The following is a 22621-nucleotide window of genomic DNA, read 5'->3' on the forward strand; positions in this document are numbered from 1 at the left end:
CTTGGGGTCTTTCACTTCTCCCCATGGTTTATAGATTTCTATGTAGAGGTCTTGCCCATCTTTTTTTTTTTTTTGGCCCTGCGGCATGGGGCATGGCTTACAGGATCTTAGTTCCCTGACCAGGGATCAAACCCGTGCCCCCTGAAGTGGAAGCACGGAGTCCTAACCACTGGACCGCCAGGGAATTCCGAGGTCTTGCCCCTCTTACACTGAATTTATTCTTAAGTATTCGATATTTTTGATGCTCTAAAATTGGCATTTTTTAATTTAAAAAAATTTAGGTGCATATAGGTGTTCAATAGATTTACATGTACTGACTTTGTATCCAGCAAAAATTTTCAGCTTATTATTTCTAATCATTTATCTGTGAATTCTTTTGGATGACCTAAGTACATAATGCTATCTGTAAGTAAAGACATTCCAATTTCTTCCTTTCCAATCTTCAGGATTTACTTCTCTTGCTTCTCTGTGCTGACTGGGGTTCTCTACTATGATGTTACCTGATGAAAGGAGGCATCTTTATCTGTCTCCTAATCTGAAAGGGAACACATTCAACATTTTACCATTAAATACATTACATATGATGCTTTCTATAGTTCTTGCATTTTTATGTTTCATTTTTTTACATAAATTCTTTTTATGGTCAAGGGAGAGAATGTCTTAAGAAAATGGATTGGGAAGAAGAATATTCTTTTTTTTAAACATCTTTATTGGAGTATAATTGCTTTACATTGTTGCGTTAGTTTGTGCTGTACAGCAAAGTCAATCGGCTATATGTATACATGTATCCCATCTTTTTTAGATTTCCTTCCCATTTGGTCACCACAGAGCACTGAGTAGGGTTCCCTGTGCTATACAGCAGGTTCTCATTAGTTATCTATTTTATACATAGTAGCATATACATGTCAACCCCAATCTCCCAGTTCATCTCACCCCCCTTTCCCCCCTTGGTATCCATAAGTTTGTTCTCCACATCTGTGTCTCTATTTCTGCTTTTCAAATAAGTTCATCTGCACCATTCTTCTAGATTCCACATATAAGAAATATTATATGATATTTGTTTTTCTCTTACTTCACTCTGTATGAGTTTCTAGGTCTATCCATGTCTTTGCAAATGGCACTATTTTGCTCCTTTTTATGGCTGAGTAACATTTCATTGTATAAACGTAGGGGTGGAATATTTGATGCGGAAAACCTTGGAAATTCAGGATATCTAGTTGCCACACCGTCGTACCAGCTCCCTTTCTTTTTTTTTTTTTTTTGACAGGCATTAAAAACTGCCTATTCTCAACGTCTGGATTCTTTACCTGCCCCCTGGCTGGGCCACTGTTGTGTGCTACATTGAGTTGGACATTTCACATCACCAGCAGTTGAGCCAGCTGGGTTGGATCAATTTCACAGTGACCCCACAGGCCTCACTTCAAACCAAGCCTTCACAGTTTTTGTTGTTCTGGTAAAAGTGAAGGTTAAGATGTGATGTCATCTCTCACTGCCTATGCTCTGCAGTGGATATCAGCTGCAATGCGGAACGGGGCCCCTGAGATGACAGGCAGGATTTGGGGTTGGAATACAGGGCTGAAACTCCAACTCTCTCACCTCTCAGCTTGCAGGATCCTTGGCAAGTTGTTTTCTCTGAGCCTGATGTTTTGTCTTCGTTTTTCCTCTCGCTTGCAAAACGGGAATAAGAAAATTTACCTCCTCTGGGTCATTTTGTAGATTATATTGGAGCACTTGGGAAAGCATCTGGCAATTAGCAGGTACTCAATACATTAAAAAAAAAAAAATCTTTCCTGTGCCAAGGGGTCGACTGAGGGGTGGGGGGGTGGCTGGATACTTATAGATAGAGCTTGCCTCAAAGTGTGGTCTAGGACCTAGAGTGTTGGCCTCATCCAGGAGCTTCTTAGAAATTGAGAATCGCAGGTCCCACCCTGGACCTGCTGAATCAGAATCTGCAATTCCACAAGATCCCCAGTGACTCAAAGTTTGGGAGGAGCACAAAGTCCTGCATTGCTAAGAAGTTCCACACAGGCAATAACTGAGGCAAGGAACCGAGAAGAGGTAGGATGTCGGTGACACAGCAGCAAAGATGGGTTTGCAGATTTGGGGGGGCTCTCGTTGTGTTTCCTGCATCCAAGTAAGAATGACTTCCTCCTGGCATGGAACTGAACTCCGATGAGGACGTTCTCTAGCACAGAAAAGCCAAACCACTAATCTGAATAAATAAGCATCAATTTTATTGAATCATGAATAATTTAAGACTGGTACAATCATCAGCTTTATTCTCTATGATGTGGGGCATGATCTCCGGCAGATCATTGGCAAATCCAGAAACCTAATGACAAATGAAAATTAAATAGGGAGGGACGGCGGACGGGGAGGGAGGACGGAAACATACCGTACACAAAATACTCAATTCCTAGTTTTCTCTTTAAAAATGGCTAGAAAAAATTCATCAAAATGCAGCACTTTAATCAATTATTTACAATTTCTATGTTACAATGAAAAAATGTACATCTTATAGAACATATTTCATAAACTGCTCCACTGGAAATAACTAGATCAAAACAGCAAACCTTCCACTTCGTATCCACAAAGTTGGATTATTTTTTCCTTTTGAAGTAGATTCGCCATTATCAAATTTGAATACACAGAATTTTGAAGTTTAAGCGTCAACAATAAACTATGTCCCCAAGATACAACAAAGGTCTAGGCAAGTCTTGTTCTGTGTCCCCGCCCTGCCCACCCACCACCTTAAACTAAAGGGAATTCCCATCTCACTTATGGCCTGTAAAATTCTTGGCAGTTTGGAAAGAAAACTTTTGGCTTCCATTGGTAACTCAACACAAATGTTGCATAGAATTTCATACATTTTCAAAATTAGCCTAACTGTAGAAAAAGGCAAAATGGAAGCATTTCGGAGAGAGCCCTAAATGAGCACAAAGTCACTTTGTCAAAGGTGAGTGACACAAAAGCAAAACAGGACCAAAGTTAGAAATGTGCATATCAGACAACCCCTGCTTCCGGAAACTGTAGGAACGACCCCGAGTTGTGACTCGTACAAGGCTACACTCCTTGAAACCACCGTTCACTTGTCAGGCAGCACCAGGGACAGAGGTCTCGGAGCTGAGCCTGGACCCGGTGGGAGGGAAGTCTGTGGGACGGGGGAGAAAAGAAAGAGAAAAGAGGGTGCTGTAAAAAAAACAAAACAAAAAAACAAACAAAAAAAACGTTTCAAAGGATATTGGCAGGTGTCTACTCACAAGGTGACCGGGAAAACTGCCCATGAGGAGAAGTCCATTGCACCTCCTCCCAAATTCACAGTATGAGCGTGTAAGGTCATCACTGGGAGATAAATTGAGAAGGACCATTCTTCAGGTTTACCAGAAGGCTCAGGGTGTGACTGACCCCTGAGGTCACAGGCTAAATACATGCTTTAAACATTTTATGAAAAGCAAAACGGAACAAGACACACTCACACACCCAGATGACTAAGGAAGGCTTAGCAGAATAGAGTCTGAGTTTACTGAGATTAAAGAAAAGAGCACGCTGAGAGGTTTTCCATTCACCTGTTAGAGGGACACATTCCCCTTTTCTTTTCAAAGAGGAAGCAAATGGTGTCATCCAATGTAATGTGACTGGTTTCAGGTCAGGCTTTTGTGCTAAGAAAACAAAAGATGTTGAGAGAGGGACCTTTGGAAATAGAAATGTAAAAAAAATGGAGTAAAAACCCTGATCATTAACAGAGACTCCCCCCATGGGGGTCTGATAAAAATAAAACAGAAACAAATGACTCAAAGATTGACCACACTCTGTAGAGAAAACACCAGTATATTGAAGACACATACGAGCAGAGCATGGCTCAACAATGTCATGTAACATGGTAGGAACTTTTGCCTTTTCCTGCACAAGACAGATCGTTGTCTAGTCAGGGTGTTAGCTGGAGACTGATAAGAACCTAAAAAAAAAAAAACAAAACAAAGAAACAACTTTTTTTTTTTTTCCTTTTTCTTTTTCCCACAGTCACGCATCCACACGAATGAGTCTTTTGGATGAGAAAAGTCACATTAGCTTGAGTTCTCCTAGTGAGCAGATGACTTGTTAGCCCTGTTTGCTCTGATGGGGAAAACAGAAAAACAGACCCCAGGCAGGCACGACACTCATCAATGAACACGGTGAGTACAAAACCAGTTAAGGCATCGCTTTGGGAAGGTCAGCACCGAAGAGGTCAGGCAAGGCTCGTCTGCCGGAGGCCAGAGCTTCTGGAAGGGAGCAGCTGCCTCCACCTGTTGACTTGTGTGACGTCACGTTGGTTCTGGGGAAAGTGCAAGTGTTTTGCGAGGTGACCTCACACCCCACCTGAGGTCGGGGCTGGCATGCTGGAGGTGTCGACGTGTGTCCCGCAGCCTCGAGGACGAGGAGGAAAGGCAAGGTCCCGCTCACCCACGCGCTGAGGACGGGGTCCTGGGTCCACTGTCCGGGGCACAGCGACCCCGGCCCCAGCAGGAGGCAGCGAGTGTGCAGAACTGTGAGGGTGGACAACTGAAAACCAAAACTCAGCAGGACCAAACCAAAAGCCAACTCCTGCGGTTCTCACGTTCACCAAAGGATGAATTCTGACCATGAGGGGAAGGAGAGGGGGAAAACGTCTTCAAAATCAAAAGAGTCAGAAAGGGAGAAACTCAACCTCATTTTCAAAGGGGTGATCGGTTCGCCAAGGTAGACCAATTCTCACTGTACACAGTGTTAGCAGGAATAAGACCTGATTCATTTCTGTACGAGAAGGAAACAGACACATGCAGCTCTGCGTTTACGGCCACATCCGCTCGGCCTCGCTCTCTCTTAGGGAAGAACCAGAGGCTGATGGGTCTGAAAGGCGAGGGAGGAACTGGAACAGGCAAAATACCTCTCGGGTAAGGAGAGCACCATTTAAAAAACAAACCAAAGAGAAAGCACGATTTGTTTTTTCCTAAGTTTTTCCTGCAATGCGGCTCTGCAGTTTGTTGAGTGTGACCAAAGCAAGGGCCCCGGCTGGCATCCGATCTCTGTGTGGCCGGTGTGGTGGAAGGGCGGCGGCGGGGTTGGAGCTGCAGGGTCTGTGCACGGAGGAAGCCCTGCTGTCTCCGTTTTCAGCTCTGCTCTAATCTCTTCTGTCTCTGGGCCGCTGAGGGCAGGATGCTGTTTGGTTTCAGAGCTTCAAGTGGGTTGGCTTTTTTTTTTTAAAACCCTTTTCATTTCAACGGTGATGGTCCTTTCCCGAGAAGTATCTTTCAGTGTCTTAGGAAGGTCACAGCAACAAGGCAGGACAATAATTGACACAGAAGATGGTGCAGTTCTCCCTGTGAAGGAAGCGGTCCCGAGGCAGCTGGCCCGGGGTGCCTGCACCCAGGTCAAGGCTGGAGGACGAGGAGGGTCCGGGTCTTCGTGCGGCACTCACGCCGAGGCCGGGGGCTGGCTCAGGAGGGCGCCCTCAGGGTGGTGCAGAGGAGGGAGGTGGAGAGGGCAGGAGGGCAGGCTCCGTGGCCCGGCCGTCACAGAGTAGACTCCAGGGACGAGTCCAGGATATCGTCGTGATGGCTGTTGCTGTTGGAGTCGCTGTCATAGCTCTGGGGGCTGGAGTAGTTGGCTGCTTCCTGCAGCCTCATCAGCATGTTCATCTGGGGAAAGAGCGGAGACTGCGACGTGGCTTCCGGGCCGGTCAGCCGGCCACGCCTGGCCTCTCCAAAGCTCACGCCACCTCCTCTAGACTCACCCTGGGAACTGTGGCCCGCAGTGGACGAGAGCATGGGCCCTTGGCCAGGCTTCCAGGGTTCAAGTCTCGGCTCCACCACTTACTAGCTGCATGACCTTGGGCCAGTGACTTAACTGTTACACCTCAGTTTCTTCACTGGTCACATGTGAATAATTATACCTGCCCTATAACGTTACGGCGTGGATTAATACACGCAGATCACTGAAAATACAAAATCCTCTAAAAGATAATATGTATATATTTTTTACTTGGGAGGGGCACCTTACTCAAATATAGCCCTCAGCCTGGGTGAGATGCCAGCCAAGCGCCCCAGCACCGCTGACCTCGAGGCACAGGGTTCCTTCCCCCTTCGATGAGCATCGAGCCCATCTGTAGTCCTGCCTCTGGCCAGAGGGCAGCCTGGAGTCACCTGGGCTCCAGCTCCTGTCAAGGCCTCCATGGGGAGGCGGAGGACAGCATCAGTAAAGCAGAGCCTCGGAGCACAGAGAGGCCTGGATTCCAATTCAGAAACCTTTGGGCAATTATTTAATGTATCTGAGCCACCAGTTCCTCATCCACAAAATAGAGAAACTGGCAGTACCCATCCCACAGGGCTGAAGTAGGGAATTAAATGACACAGTGTGTATTCAACCCTTAGGATAGGGCCTGGCACATAGTGACTGTTCAATAAATGTGATAAATCTGCTATCATCATCACCATCATTTCTCTTAAGAGTTTAAAGACAGTGTTCTCGCATCTTCCCTGGTCTACAGTCTATTGGTCATTTGTGTTCAAGGGGGAGATGGGGAACTGAAAACTATCAATACTTTAATTTTTTTTTTTTTTTTTTTCGTTACACGGGCTTCTCACTGTTGTGGCCTCTCCCGTTGCGGAGCACAGGCTCCGGACGCGCAGGCTCAGCGGCCATGGCTCCCGGGCCCAGCCGCTCCGCGGCATGTGGGATCTTCCCGGACCGGGGCACGAACCTGTGTCCCCTGCATCGGCAGGCGGACTCTCAACCACTGCGCCACCAGGGAAGCCCAAATACTTTAATTTTATTTACAACTATAAACCGTGTGTGTATGTATTTTATATTTTATCTAGCAAAATTAGGAAGATAGGGTCTCTCTGAGCTATCTTCAGACTTGGTGCAGCTGGGCTTCACACCCAGCTGCCCCCTGGCTGGCTGCCCCCCGGGGTGCCTAGCAGAGTAGGCCTGGGTGGGCCAACCACAGAAGCACCACCATCTGCTGTCCATCTGCATGGCTGCAACTGGGAAGGGGTAGAGCAGAAGTACAAAGAAAAATCCTTCGCAGCCAGGATTACTCATTCACTCATCAAACATTCCCTGTGTACCCATAGCATATGGTCTGGAATAAAAACGGGACATTCCTGCCCTCCTGGAGGCCTCAGTCTCAGAAGCGTGAGAGATCAGTTAACAGGAGGGCTATCATAGCAGACACCTGTGGTCCTGGGCAGAGAGAACAGGACTTGGGGGAAACACCAAGTATCTAACTTGGTAAGTAGAGGTAGCTGGGCCGGCACAGCTGACTTCTGGGAGCCCGAGGTTGGAAGAACAATTCTGTGTAACTATTCGGAGAACCCCGGGTCTTACCTAAATGCCTTCTGTGTTTAGTCAGTGACACAAATATCCCTGGTTAAGAAAAGAATGTCCAGGGCTGAGCTGGCCATTATTTCCTCTAGATATCCTAAATTCTAGTTTTACATAAGTTAAGAGTTCATGAGCTTGAACCCACAAAAATAGTTCCATGACTTTGGCTTTTAGTAACGGTTAACGTTAGAAATAGCCTTTTACAGGCCGATCCTTTCCTCTGGAAAACCACTGTTGTAAACACTGCACATTAGGTTGTGCTTAGTAATACAGGCCATAAATCCATTTAACATAGAATTCCCGTGTAAAACGTCTCAATAGGACCATAGTTGCATCCCGCCAGTCAGGAGCAGCAGACAACCCCAAAGCACCTATTATTATTATTTTTTATCTAGCAAATCAGTCACTAGGGAAAGAACAGCAAGTCAACTGTCTTTTAATCCTGCCGCATCTCTTATGAATATGTTCTTTCATTAGGTAATGCAAGCATTATCCTTTGCAGTGTTTTTCCTCTTGCCTTAGTTGCCAAGAGAGCTCAGGGTTAAATTTATAGCATGATAATGGTCATTTAACCATGGGAGGTTCCGGTATATGTGCTTCAACGGTCTTTTAATAGGGCTTTTGACTCATTAGGTCTAATTTCGCAGTACGCCTACGTATGGGTCTTATATTGGCAGAGAGTTCTAGAATTGTAGTGGTATGATCTCTGACCCAGGTTCTTCTTAAAGGGCCTTTATTGCTTTAGCATCAGTGGAGTAAAGGTGTTCAGGCAGCGTTAAAGGCTTAACTCATGTCACTGGCCAGGGGACTCGCATTCAGGCCCCCTTTGCCCTCTCCTCCATGAGTCCCTCCCGCCCTCAAACCTCTCCCTGCCTAAGCTCCTGACCATTTGGCTTGGGCTACTGGGCAAGACATGATAAAGCTGGCACTCAAACCAGAGGGCGAAGAGTGGTGTAAGGACATTTAGGGAGAAAAATCAAATTCTGGAACTTCTATCTGAAAAATTTCAGAGGGGTTAAAGACACGAGTGAAAAACTAAAAACAAGGAAGAAAATATTGGCACAAATGTCCCAAATCTTGGGATCGGTCTAGCCTTCCAAAGCAAGGCTGGGGCTCAGTCACCTCCAAATTTCCGGTGTGCCTGGCATGAGGCCCAATACACAGCAAGTGCTCAGTGAATGCCGAGCTGCTCTGGAAGCCGAGAACTCACCAGCGGGTCTCCGTCAGCGTCGCTGGGGGGCATCTGCTTGCTGGTTGACCCCTCCCGAGGCATGGAGTAGCCGTCGAAGCCGACATCCTCGGGCCGGAGCTGCAGGAGGGGAGGCCACTCGTGCTGCTGAGGGCTGGCTGCCCAAGGATAGGTGTCCATCACCCACTTGGCGGGGTCCTCCCAGGGGGCCCGCCTTCCATACAGCTGGAAACAGACAAAGAAGGAACAGTTAGGAAGTGGGCCGAGACCTCTTCTGCAGGCCTGGTTTTGCAACTTTCTGAAAAACTCTCCAAGTCCAGCATTATGCTTCTCTTGATGGAGTAATTCCGCTTCCAGAAGAAATCCTAAGGAAATCATCCAAGGCACGGACACCTTGATGTGCCAAGACCAAAGGCAGCATGACCTAGGGAGTAAAAGCACTGGCTTTGGAGTCAGCCTGACCTGGGTTCACACTTCAGCTTTGCCACTGACTCACTGTGTCGCCCTAAACGCTAAGCCTCGCTGATCCAACTTGGAAGACAACTCTTGGTTTTGAAGTGTTTGCCAATTTCCATGATATGAACACTCCCACCGTGGCCAGTCAATTACCAACACGATGTCATGAATGTGGAGCTGGAAAGAGGTGCTGTCATCCCACTGAGCACCCCCCCTCCTCCACGGCACACAGATGGGGTACTGGGTATCAGCAGCCTAGGCAGAGGTCACCACTGGCTCTGGCTCGATAAAACCCCATTTCTTAAAGTGAGTCTGACTCTCAGAGCCCCCGTGTAGAGGCGCTTGTCACTTTCAGAACAGCAAATTGTTAAAGGAGTTCCATGTGGGTACTGGAATTGTAACTGCTTCTCCTCCCTCACAGTATCTCTCAAAATTGCCCCAAACAACTAATTTGCTCTTAAAGTGGAATTATCACATAATTTTGTAAGACCAGTACCATGCCTCCAAACCCCTTTCCTTAAGCCTGAAATACCGAATAATACAATGATTTTAGTGACTTCTTCTGCCAATTTCAAGAAATACATACACTCTTCAAAGAACAAAGACCTAGGCTGCACCACTCCCCAAGGCGAGGCTCTGCATCTCACGTGGCTGGGTGCCTTCTCTGTATCTTTCCGCTTTAACGCCACCCCTGCCGCCACACCTTACAGCTCCCTTCGAGCCAGGGATTACGAGAAGCACTTGACAAATATCTTGTTTAGCCACCATGTGATTCCAAGAGGAAGCATCACTGCCTAAGTTTCCCAGACAAGGAGCCAGGCCCAGGGACGAGAGAAGGCAGGACTGGAATCCAAGTGTGCCCCAGGTCCCTGAACCCCCACTGAAGTCTGAGCAAATGTGGCAGGACTGGCTCACAGCCAGGACAAGATGTGCGATCCAGGAGGAGAGTGCCACCTGTGGCTCTGGAAGGGCACCCCCTCTGTAGGGCACCACAGGAGTACAAAGACCAAAGCCCCTGAACCACAATGGCTGCAGGGGGGGGACTCTAGAGTGGAATTACATCTGGACCACAGCCTGTCTGTCCGTCCGCCTGCTCCCTGTGTCCTCCCAGAACCCTTACAGTTGAGAGGGGAGGGAGGGGGATGTGGGGAGAGAATGTTGACAGTACAAGAGAGCTGAGCTCTGACCGATAAAATCACGTCTTTCCCAGGTCACAGGCTGCCTCAGCTGGAAGGAACTGGGGTCCCAGCCGCCTCATCTACCGGATGGAGAACTTACGGCTTAAAGAGAAGAGCCAGTTGTGAAAGGTTTCAGAGCAGATCTGGATTCGAACCCAGGACCCTGGCATCCTTGTCTGGGCCTTTCCCTTCTCCACCCCTCCTCACAGACTCCACTCTGAACCACTTGGTATCAGCAAGAGCCACATGACTCAGCCAAAACCAGAGCAGGGAGACGCAGGCCAGGCTGTCTACCCGACGAGGACACGTCACCTGGGCTGGGCTTGCTGTCCCTCTGCGGTCTCACGATTGCCTAAGCCCCCTCCGATTGTCTCAGGGAAGTGCCTGCCCTGCCCACACTGCAGACAGGTCCGCCACCTCCCTTCACCCATGGCCGCCTCCTCCTCCACTCAAGATACACAGCCTTCCACGAGCTCAGCGCTTTCAGACACCAGCACCCTTCCCGTCTAGTGCTCCAGCCCTGTCTACTGCGAAACCTTCCTTAACCTGGGGCAGCGGTGACTCCCAGGCCTGAGAGCTCAGTCTGGCATTGGAAAGGCGACTCACGGTCCGAGCAGGAAGGGATCATGTGAAGGTTCGTGTGAGCATGGGTACGAGTCAGGGAGGAAGGGAACACAAAGCGCTCGGGGATATTTAGAACTGAAAAAGCCTGTGGAACATGAGAAACATTCCTGCAACTTGTCGAAGCTTCTCCCTCCAAGGGCTTTCCCTACAGCACTCAGCTCACTTTCCCAAGCCAGATTTCACACGTGTGAGGCTGAACCAAGCATCGTTTCTGAAAACTGCTGCTTCTGTCTCCATCTTCCAGCCTGGAAGAGAAGATGCTCAGGGCTGCAGAACAACAGAGCCTAGAATTCCGAGCTCAGCAAGTTCCTAGAGGGTCTGGCTCCGTGGCTTTTAAAGTTTTGCTCTGTTCCCCTGACCCTACTATGAGTGGACTGCGGAACTTTGGGGCTACACAGAGCCAGCCTGAAAAAACTCTTCTAGTCCACGCTTTTCAGATTACAGATGGGAAACCCGAGGCTTAGCAGTGGGAAGTTTGCCCAGAGTCTCAGAGCAGGTTGGGTCATGTGATCAATGGCTCCCCACCAGGGGGACAGGTGTCTTTTGAGTGACTCTGCAGGCTTTAGACATTTTGGCAAGTGTTTACAATGAAAATTCCAAAGGGGAACAGGGCTGAGGACTAAGTCGTAAGACAAATGCACACCTGGGCGCATCTAACGTCGTCTGCAAGAACAGAGAAGATTTTTACAAGCCTCCCCACTTGCCGCTGGACATGTCTAAGTCCAGGTGATGAATGGCTGGGTAAGTACCGTGGCAAGCAAAGGATGTGTCGTAATGCTCCTTGGTCCCCCTGCAGAGCCCCGAGGCAGCTCTGGGAAACAGCAGGCAGTTGTACGGACAGACAGACAGACAGGACACTCACTTTCCCCAAGGCAGCGGGGAGCCTAGTATGCCCACTGGGTCAGGAAGAAGGAGCCAAGACACGGGAAACTGAAAACTTGGCCACTGGGCACCTTCTCACTCTGTGGGATGTACGTTTGTCACACGTGAACGCATCAAGGTACACATTCTGGAAGAGCCTACATGCAGTTGCGCGCACGCCCCCCCCCCCCCAAAAGACTCAGGAGCCAAAACTTGCAATGATACCTGGTATCCACTAGGGGGCGACGCCACATCTCCTCCAGGCAAGGCTGTGCCTGTTGGAGGGGCTGACTGGAAGCCCCTGGTGAGACCTGACGGCAGCAGGGTCTCTGTGCTGCCAACCACCCCCCCGCAGCCCCGCCAGAGCCCAATCTGGGGACTCCACCTCTTCTTAGCTTATGACCTTGGCCAAGGGCTTACCTGCTTTGAACCACAGTGCGCTCACCTCATGGCCACACCACTCCTCGCAGGGTCAGGGAGGAGTTAATGGCCTGCACAGCGCCCAGCACACAGTGAGCACGGGGCTCAAGGTAACACGGAGTGAGGAATTTTAAACTTTTCTTTTTGAATAGAAGAGTCTTTTTGTCAAATGAAATCTTATGTGGAACGTCACGCTATGAAACACAATACTTGGTCCCCTGAGCCACCTGAGGGGTCTGGGTGGAGTAACAGGGGTCTCAGGACAGCCTGAAAAATCACGGAAGTAACCGAGGAGTCAGCTATGGGCTACGACGCTGGCTCAATCCACACCCCGCCCAGTGAACTGGGGAAGGGTCAAAAACTGTGAGCCTTGGTTTCCTCGTCTATAAGGTGCATATTGAGCACTGAGAACTAAACGGAATCACGCCTGTCAGGCCCCTGGCACACTGCCTGGCAGGTAGCAGCCTCTCAATAAATGTCATCAAACTTTCCTTCAAAACTAGAGACGTGAAGAACACTCCAGGGTTCCTCATGAATCTGCAGATTCCATGGGGTCTCCCAGGCTGCAGAATGGCATGAAGTCACAGGTTTGGGGCAGGAGGGCTCACTTTTGAGCAACTTGGTACAATGCTAACTCTGGCTGCCTCCCCTGGTTGTTTCCATGTTCTTTTTTTTTTGTGGTACGCGGGCCTCTCACTGTTGTGGCCTCTCCCATTGCGGAGCGCAGGCTCCGGACGCACAGGCTCAGCGGCCATGGCTCACGGGCCCAGCCGCTCTGCGGCATGTGGGATCTTCCCGGACCGGGGCACGAACCCGTGTCCCCTGCATCGGCAGGCGGATTCTCAACCACTGCGCCACCAGGGAAGCCCTGTTTCCATGTTCTTGAAAGACTGTCCTTCAAAAGACCTCAACAGCACAGGGAAGTGATGACTTTTCTTGCCTCACAGTGAACTGGTGAGTCTCCTGAGACGGTGACACGTTTCTGTTCCTTGTCCTAAATGGGCTGTTCCACAGCTACCCCCAAGTCCTTTCACCTACAGCCTCCTTGCTCTCGGTGGGAAAGAGACCCTTGAAGATCAAGCCCATCAGTAACCTCTCCAGGACGGGCAGGGAAGATCAGACCCCACTTTCATAGCCATGCCCACAAGGTCTTCTTTCAAGCTGAGGTCCAAGGAGCAGGGCTTTAGCTCTGTCCATCCTTAGCGAGGACCAACGAGGGGCCTCTGATGTGTAGCTGGAGGCTAGAGCAAAGCCTACCCCTCCTGGTTGGTGCCTCCTTGGGCAGGAAGCCTTCATTCAACAGCACCCACGACTTTTTCCAAGCACACTCTAGGTCACTCCTGTCCTGCACCAGGAGACATATTTGGGCAAAGAAGCAAAGGGGAGAAGTGAGAGGTGAGGCAGAAATCGGAGGAAACAGTGCCCCTTCCTCCCCTGCAATTCCTGTGGCTTCTCTCGAGCAGTGTGGGTTTCTACAGCAGTCCCCGGAAGCCCCTGATGGGAAGAGAGAGAGGCTTCTGGAACGAAACAGACTCCAAGAATCCAGTAGGCGGTGCATCCCAAGAAAACAGGAGTGACTGGGTGGCTGTTTGGGGTTGCGGTCCTAACAAATCCATTTGAGTAGAGACTAAATTATGGCTACTTTACCCAGTGAATTTTTCTGCCTAAAGAGAGTCCACTGACAGATCTGAAATCTTTCATATTTTCTTTCAAAAGCCACATTCGACAAAATAGAAATGCTGCCATCAATGGGAGAAATAGCTGAAGGGCATTAAGAGGTACAAATTTCCAGCTGTGAAATAAATAAGTCATGGGGATGTAATGTACAGCATAGGGAATATAGTCAATAATATAGTAATAACTCCGTACGGTGACAGACGGTAACTAGACTTACCATAGTGTAATTTCATAATGTACAAAAATATCAAATCACTATGTTGTATGCCTGAAACTAGTATACTGTATGTCAATTATAATTTTAAAAAAATGCTGCCATCAATGAATGATCTTCAGACACTGGAAACTAAGGCTGGTCAAGGGATTGCCGAATTTCTTGCTAGTCTCTGTCTTCACACTTATATTTGAACACGGTGGCTTGAATACGCAGCCTACACGCTCCAGTTCAATAAAATACCAGTGACCAGAGGTGCACCACCTTCCTTTTCAAGCCCTGGTTGTCCTGAATGTCTCCGAAGACCCTCAGTGCTGCTGCAAGTTACAGATACAAAGCAGCTGAACATTCGCCACGCTCAGCTGAATGTACACAAATGACAAACCCTGACGGAAGCCGTTAAGGTGTGCCGTCACACATGTGCACGTGGGTGTGCAACCCCTACGTGTACCGTCACACACGTGCATGTGGGTGTGCACCCGCCCCCCAGCCCCGGTCCTCCACCAGCATCATGTGTCTCCCACTGTCCGGTGCGGAGGAAACACAGCCCTCAGAAACCCAGCTGTTAAGCTGGTTCCTGGACTATTCAGCCGTGCGTGATGCCGGCTAATTACTCAGAGTGGTCCTGAAAGCCGACAACCTCTCAGGCCCCCTCCAGACTCAACAATAAAACTGTTACAATCCCCAGTTTACTGCTAAGCTCCTAGCATTAGCCCCTGGGTTGAGTGAGAAGGGAAGGAAGGATTTGGGCTTTCCAGCTGCAGCAGGGCAGGAGGGGTGGGCAGCCACGTGGACCCAGGGTCACCTGTGAGGGGTCCTGGCATCAGGCAGCGAGCGCCATGGGGCTTAGGGCCAAGAACCTGAGGCCTGGATGCAAATCCCAGACTCTTCAAGTTTCACTTCCTCACCTTGGACAAGTCACTTATTCACTCTGAGCCATAATTTTCTCTGAAAAAAATGGGGATTGGGCTTCCCTAGTGGCGCAGTGGTTGAGAGTCCGCCTGCCGATGCAGGGGACACGGGTTCGTGCCCCGGTCTGGGAAGATCCCACGTGCCGTGGAGCGGCTGGGCCCGTGAGCCATGGCCGCTGAGCCTGCGCGTCCGGAGCCTGTGCTCCGCAACGGGAGAGCCCACGACAGTGAGAGGCACGCGTACCGCAAAAAAAAAAAAAAAAAAAAAAAAAAAGGAGGGGGGATAAAACCAAAAAATCTCTGCCTAACCCCAGGACAAATGCAGAGCTTGAACCAAACAGCAGATGCTTTGCAAACTGTGAAGTGACATATTCCAGTTCTTGTGCACTCACTATGCCGAGCACTTGATGGCCATGATGTCACCGAGCCCTGGCAATAACTCTTTGTGGCGCGCTACTATCATTCTCTCTTCCATCGATTGAGGGCACTACGGCAGGGAGAGGCTGGATCACTTGCTTAGGGTCACACAGCTAACAGTGGCAGAGCCAGGATTTGCAGCCCAGTGTGTCTTACACTGCGCTGGACTTCACAGGTGAGGGGTTGTCACCTCACGTCAATCAGATTTCTGAAGAGGGAGATAAAAACAACCCTTCTTGTCACTAGCACAGTCCCTCCAACTTTGAGGAGGTCAGTGGGCAGTGTGCTTCTTACCTGGAGTCCTTCTCTGACGGCTTCCAGGAGATAGGGGATGATTGAGTAGTTCCACAGGTCGGTGAACCACACCCTGGAACCATCCACGTCGATGGGGCACGACAGGAAGAGCCGGGGGCCTGGGGACCACAGGGAACATCAGTCAGACTGAAACGCGGGGGAGGAGAAGCCAGCCCGGGCACCCCTCAAAGGAGGGACCCTGCATTTTCTGAGCGAGAGAAGAAAGACCAGCTGCCACGTGGTAGGCACAGAGCAGGAGGCCTGGCCTCCCTAACCCCACCCTGAGACCGCGTTCCTCTCAGGAATCACCCCAGAGGGAGGCGAGGCTTTATGCAGAAAGATGTTCATTGAGATATTATTAGTCCTAACCTTTGCAAATGGAAGCACAGTAGATGTCACAGAGAACAGAAACAGTTAAGGAAGTGACGGTGCACCCACGTTTGATTATTTTGCAGAGCGATACAGAATGCTCATGAGACAATGTGCAGTGAAAAATAAAAAGAACATACTGTATGTACCCTATGACTGCCACTACATAAAACATGTATGGACAAGGACAGAAAAAATAAGCTCCAATTACAATGATTACATCAGGATGGTGGGATGGCCAGCAAAGCCAATCCCACAGGGTGGTTTCCACCCAGGGGAGCCTCGGGGTGGGGGCCCCTCACTGAGCCCATAGTTTCTGCACCAGCCTGGGGCTGGACACTTCTCTCTGCTGCTCGTCAGCCCCAGAGCTCTGGGCAGGAGACAAGGGCAGAGACAGCCCTGGGATGTGGGTGCAGGGCGGCCCGGCATCTGTCTAGGCTGTGCCTGTCCTTCTGTCCCCTTCTCTATCCATGTGGCCAGTGCAGCATCCGGCTACCAGGGCCCAGGGACAGCCATCCGAGGAGGCCAGGGCCCCAGGAGCAGCACTCCCCTCCCCTGCCAGCCCGCCCGTCGGCACCCACCCGGCCTCCCCTCCCCACCTATGGTGACGTCCGAGGAGCTGTGAGCCTCCAGGAAGCGGTTGAGGTGATGCCAGACCTTGGGAATCCAGTCGATGACTTTCACCAGCTCCACGTTCCGTACCCGCCCACCGATCTCCGTCTCCATGAGCTTCCGCCTCAGGAACCGGCCCAGGAAACCCTTCACGGGCTCCGTGTGGTTGGCACACAGCACCCACCTGGAAGAAGTCAGGAACACTTTTCCATGACAAGGACTATGGCCAACCTCACGAATCAAAGCTCACTACAGCTGGAAGGTGCACGTGTTAATACTCAAACTGGACTCCTCTGAACACTGCACATATGCCAATTCACAACTCCTCACAGCAACCCTGTGCCATGGATATGATCGCCACCCATTTTACAGGTAGAAATTCTGAGGCACAGACAGGTTATGTAACTCGTCCAAGATCAAACAGCTAGTCCACAGAAGAGCTAAGATTAGAACCAAGACGGTCCAACTCCAGAGGCTGAGCTCTGACCACTGAGCTAACTGCCCCTTCTGCTTGTGACGGGTTCCGTGCTGGGCCGTGGGGCTGTAAGAATGACTCAGACACAGTCCCTGTTCCCCAGGAGCTCACAGTCTAGCGGAGGAGGCAGATAAGAGGAACGAGAGATGATGAAACCTGGGGAAACCAGGAAGGCTCCTCAGAGGAGGGGACACCTGAGCTGAGACCAAAGGAGATGAATGGAGCAGCCACACGAGGCAAGGCAGGAGCAGGGGTCGGGGTGGCAGTGGGGTGCAGAGCACGCTGCGGCATCTGCAGAGACATCAGCAGTAGTGTGGGATGTTCAGGGAAACTGCCAGAGGTTCAGTGTAACCGGAGTTTAGACTTGACCTGCCAACCTAAGGGGCCTGGATTTCATTCTGGAGGCAATGGGAGCCACTGAGGGACTTCTTGCATGAGGGTTTACAGTCAGATTTGAATTCTACAATGTTCACTCCGGTTGCCATTGGCACAGAGGATGGCCTGCAGGGGGGCCAAGGGGCAGGCAGGCATACTGGTTAGAAAATGACTGCAACAGCGTGCTGGGAGATGATGCGGTGGTGACGGGAGAAGCAGGAGCAGAAAGGTCTTGAGGGACATTCAAGAGAAAGCATGGATAAGACAGGGACAGCCTGGATGCAGAGGTGACCCATGATCTCAGTGACCTGGCGGGGTTGGTATTTCTCTGATAACTGCAGTTCTACTTTCAACAGGGATGCCAGCAGAATGGCCACGAAAATAAGCTGGGGGCGGGGGAGGGGGGGTGTCTCACCCCAGGAGACGGCTATTCCTTCTTACCTAAGGCCCCAGGCAGGGGAGGAGTATATGGAGTCCGCTGAGTGTCAGGACTGGGCAAAGGGCATTCATTTCGCAACGGCCAGGCGAGAGGCCACACAACCTAGCACGGCGGAAGCCCCACACCCCAGTCCTGGGGGAGCGCGGTACGGGGCCGGGGCAGAGGGCTCACAGCAGCTGGAGCTCGAGGGCCACAGAGTCTGCTGCATGAAGACGTTCATAAGCAGGAGGTTTCACTGCTCACGTCCACTTGGGACAGACAGACGTGCCACTGGTGACGTGCAGGGCTGCATGACGACGCTCCCTGCCCAGAGCTGCCCCCGGGGCACTGCTGTCCCAGGACTTAGCATCAAAGAGATCTGGGTGCAAGTCAGCCCTGCCGGTCGACTGGCTGTGTGACCTCACACAAACCACTTAATTCCCCCCATTTGTAAACTGCGAATGATAAATATAACGACTTGAGGCTTTTGTGAGAATCAAATGAGTGAAGCTGGGAAAAATGCTCACAGCTCCCGGCATACAGCAGGTACTCAAAAAGTGACTCCTTACCTGAAGTTATGATGAAGCTGCAGGTTGGGAGTAGAAGAGGTAGCCTGGTTCATTGTGCCAATTATATAAGGGCTGCGGGGGGAAAGGAAGGGTAAGAGAGCTGGAGAAGGTGTCGCAGCATCCCGGGGCATCTAAGAGCCTAGGTAGATGGCTGCTGGCTGCTGCCCCTCCCCCCATGCGGCCCCCGCCCCTCCCTGCCGCGTGCATGCGGCGCTCCTACCCCCTGTAGCACACGGCTCTCCCAGGGGCCACGAGGTCCAGAGCTGCCTTTACCATTTGTGGTCCTTGCAGTTGAGCAGCCCGTTGAAGATCTCGCCCAGGGAGCTGACGTGATGCAGGTTGTCCAGGATGATGACCAGAGGCATGTCCACAGCGTTGTTCTCGCTGGCGCACTGGTCGGCGAGGTTGGACAGGTACTGGCGCAATTCCTGCGGAGGCCGGGCAGGAATGGGTGGGTGCGAACGCCCCCAGGAAGACGCACGCACTCGGGGCCTTCCCCTGCCCCGGGCCGGCACCGGCAGAGGGGCCCTTCCTGAGGCCTCGCGGTAACCGGTGCTGAGTGCCTGTCCGTTACAGGGCGTCTGCCTGGGCGCAGGGGGTGCGGGCGGGGGAGTGGTGAGGAAGGCCTGGGCCCTGGCTTCCGGAATTCACTAGGCAACAGAAAACCTGGGCAAGAGCAGGCACCACGGGGGTGCCCAGGCATGGTGCTGTACCTGCTGCAGCACTCTCTAGAAGCACTACTATTTCTTACTCTGCCAGCCTCCCAGGAAGCTCCTGAGGGCAAGTGCCTCATACATCTCTCTACAACCACGGCACTGCCTGAGAGCCATCTACACAGAAGCCCTTGATGAATCAGCACAGCAAAGGACCCCCTTGCCCCCAAACACACATATGTCCTGCTGATTAGTGCTGGGGCAGACAGACAGTGAATGGTGCAGGGGGGGGGTGGTCTCCACGCATGGGGGGCCTTGGAAGGTCTGGGTGAAAGGGGAACCTTTGGCCTTAACTGTGAAGAACGGGCAGGGCACTGTTTGGAGCTGGCACTAGAAGACAGCTCAGCACAGCTGGGGCAAGGGGTGCATCAGAAAAGGAAGAGAAAGAAGAATGTGCGGTGGGGAAAGGCCAAAACGGTGGGCTAAGGGCCAGCCAGTGAACCCAGAACAACTCCCTGATGGTATTATCATCACCATGAGGATGGAGTGACCTTGCGCCAGGCACAGCTCTGGGACCTCACACATATGAACTTCTGTGCCCCTCAATAACCCCCTGGGGGGGTGCACTATGACTGTCTCCATGTTACAGATGAGGAAGCTGAGGCATCCCTCAGTAGGTGAGCAGCCTGAGGCGGCACACAGGGTCGGCAGCAGGGCTGGATCTGGACTCGGTGTGGGCGCCACCCCATGCCACTGTCCTGCACGCTGGCTTGGATGCTCGGGGGGTCACATCTCCTCTGCTTCCCCCCCACACACACGCCTCCCTTTTAAGTCAAAATGTGGCTTTCAGCAATAGAAGCAGCCCAATTTTTAAAGTTACTAGTTATCTTTCCTTTTAGCTCCTTTCCACTATGGGTACTTGGCCTCTGGCACCTGACAAGGCCACGGATCCTGAGTCTCGGAGCCGTCTCTTCCTTATGCAGGCTTGCAGGGTATAGTTGGGGAGCTGTGCTCTGTACAAGGGTGCCTGGCCAAGGGGAGTGAGTAGGGGCTGAATTCAAGCCTGGCTCGACCTCCAGCCACGTGCCTAGGATCCTTTTCTCGCCGGTCCCGGGAGAGAGCGCCTTCTCTGAGCTTATTCACAGAGGATCTTGGTACAGGGGCTCTGACCGCTTCCCGTAGTCCTGCCCCCGTGTCCACGTCACTTGGAGAACTTGTGGTGCAAATTCCCAGCCCCATACAACCTACTGAAACAGATCGTCTGGGAATGAGGTCTGGGAGCTGCATCTTCAAGGATGCCAGGTGATTCTTAAGGTGAGAGAGTCACTTCCAATTCACCTTTGACTTCCTGGCCCCTTTGGCCAGTCAGAGTGAATCACCCATCAACAACCACTGCATGGATAATGAACAAGTTTGAGAAAACACCTCATAACCCTAGGCTGGGACTAGGTCAGGCTGTCCGAACGTTTCCACTGCTCCCTGTGAGGCAGGATCGATCCTATTTGCTGGCTCTGGGGTCTAAGACATTGACTTGAGCTCCAGTCTACTGCTCAGTACTATCTGAGTGGCTTTAGATACGTGGTCATCTGCCTCGAGCCTCAGTTTCCTCATCTGTAAAATGGGACGGTGACAACTACTTCCTTGAAGGTCCGGCTGTGGGGCGTTCACTTTGCTGCTCCCAGGGTAAGCAGTCTGCAAATGTGAGCTGCTATTGTTCTTACTACTGTTGTTCCACAAAAGAAAGTTTTGTTCTGGAAAAACAAGAGAACCTAGTAGGCACGTGATGAATTTTTGGTAAACTGAAGTGGAAGCATCTGGGATGACCTTAAAGAACTACCAGCACTGAGCATCGTGCCCAACTCACAGCGGGGAAGTAAGAAATGAACTATATCGACTTACACGTGGGACTTCTCGCTGGGAAGTTTTGGATCAAAGCCTTCCTTTCTGCTAGCTCCATTCTGACCTCCTTCCCCAGGCTTTTATAACCATCAAAGGTGAGCATTGTAGGAAATGCTGCTTTGCCATCACGGGGGTGGTGGCATCACTAGTTCTCAAAGGGCTGAGCAGCAGCCTCTGAACGACCTCCTCACCTTGCTGGACTTGTGGTCCACATTGAAGGTGGCGATGACCCCGTCTGTCAGCTCCCGTCCCTCCCGGAGCACCAGGTACTCTGACAGCCGGTTGGCCAGGTAGGTCTTCCCAGTGCCGCTGGGCCCAGAGAGGATGATCCGCCGGTGCTCCACCAGCAGGGAGACGTAGCGCTGCAGGATAGGCTTGGGGATCAGGGACTCGAACACCAGTGAGTCCAGGCTGTTTTCCGCGAGCCCTGTGTTTGAGAGAGGAAGTGTTCGCAGCCCTGCAGAGAGGGTGGCTCTCTGTGCCTGCCCACCTGGAGCTGCCAAAATGCAAGGCTACCCCTTTCCTGGGCGGCCCCGCCCACCCAGGGACACCGCAGGCTCCCTTCACCAGCACGATGTGCTCTGGCTCCTGGCTTGGCTGACTGCACCCCCCCCCCCCACAGATTCACCTGTAACATCTGGCCCCTCAGTCCTCATCCATCCTCTGCAGAATTCATAAGACTCTGAGCCCTACTTGTCCTTCTGGATTTACCATTACCGGGGGTGTTAGCTCAAACCAAATGTGAATCCCCTGTGTCCACCCAGACCCTGCGGCTGCCTCTTCACCCCGTTTTTTCCTGCACGCCAGGTGTCGCTGCTGTCCACACTCAGATACACCATGAAGGTATCAACGCTTTATCGTTAAAACGAGGAAAAACGCAAGGTGGGACCATTTGATTTGGGGATGTGAATTCCGGCAGACCTAGGCGGAGACTCTCCAACAGCAAGAGGAAACATCTTTCCCCCTCCCCGCCCGGGACAACTTCATTACTCAGGGCTGTTGGCTTTACAAGAGCGGTTTTCTTCACATCATTCCCAAGACAGGATCCAGCCAAGGTTACTTATCCAGAACCTAAGGCAATTCTATTAAAAAAGCACCTCAAGAAACCACTATATGTAGGCAAAAAATAAACTGAAAAGCACTTATTCTGTTTTACAGTAGCATCTTCCATCCACATAATTAATTCACTGCAAACAGACCCCCCCCTAACGCATCTATACATTTGTTTCCAATCTTCCCCAACCAAAGATAGCACAGTGACTGTTCTAGAGTCATCCTGATGAAGGATCCCAAATGAGATCTTCTGGGTACAGGCCTAAGACTTTCCTACAACTGGTCTCAATAGAGCCTACATGGGCTCTAAGTTTGATGCAAAATACGGAGGATAGGGTCTCCTCTCTAAACTTAATAACAAACACGGGGCAGGGATTAAAACACACAGAGACCCCTCTCTCTTTGCATCTACGTTGCTGTCTCAGTCTCTTGTCAGAAACCCCCCTGGCAGTGACTGCTCTGCAGACGAACTCATTTCAGAGCACACAAAGCCCCAGCCCCTGCCCCGGCCACCGAAGTGAATCATCTGCAGCTCACGGATCTCTTTCAGCTCAAATCCTTGAGTGGTTTTCGGTGCCTTGGAGGCATAAGTGTCAAGCACCACGGGAAAACAGAA

General features: G+C 51.1%; 1 protein-coding gene across 12 annotated transcripts in view; it reads right to left on the reverse strand.

Moving 5' to 3' along the window:
- Positions 1–2989: 2989 nt before the first annotated feature.
- The window catches only part of NAV2 (neuron navigator 2), a 764629-nt gene continuing 744997 nt past the window's right edge, over positions 2990–22621 (reverse strand). For 10 of the 12 annotated variants that reach the window (XM_067038101.1, XM_059070150.2, XM_067038099.1 and 7 more), the window contains 7 exons: positions 21144–21379; positions 18674–18828; positions 18401–18472; positions 16551–16747; positions 15583–15701; positions 8552–8755; positions 3812–5654 (listed from right to left, as the gene is read on the reverse strand). In XM_067038101.1, coding sequence (XP_066894202.1) covers positions 5529–5654; positions 8552–8755; positions 15583–15701; positions 16551–16747; positions 18401–18472; positions 18674–18828; positions 21144–21379 — 1109 coding nt within the window. In that variant the 3' untranslated portion in view covers positions 3812–5528. Of the gene's footprint in view, positions 3152–3811; positions 5655–8551; positions 8756–15582; positions 15702–16550; positions 16748–18400; positions 18473–18673; positions 18829–21143; positions 21380–22621 lie in introns of those variants that run through there. The other 2 variants (XM_067038097.1, XR_010841345.1) reach the window with 2 other exon arrangements.

This window comes from Kogia breviceps, chromosome 7 (assembly GCF_026419965.1).
Source record: "Kogia breviceps isolate mKogBre1 chromosome 7, mKogBre1 haplotype 1, whole genome shotgun sequence".
NCBI lineage: Eukaryota > Metazoa > Chordata > Mammalia > Artiodactyla > Physeteridae > Kogia > Kogia breviceps.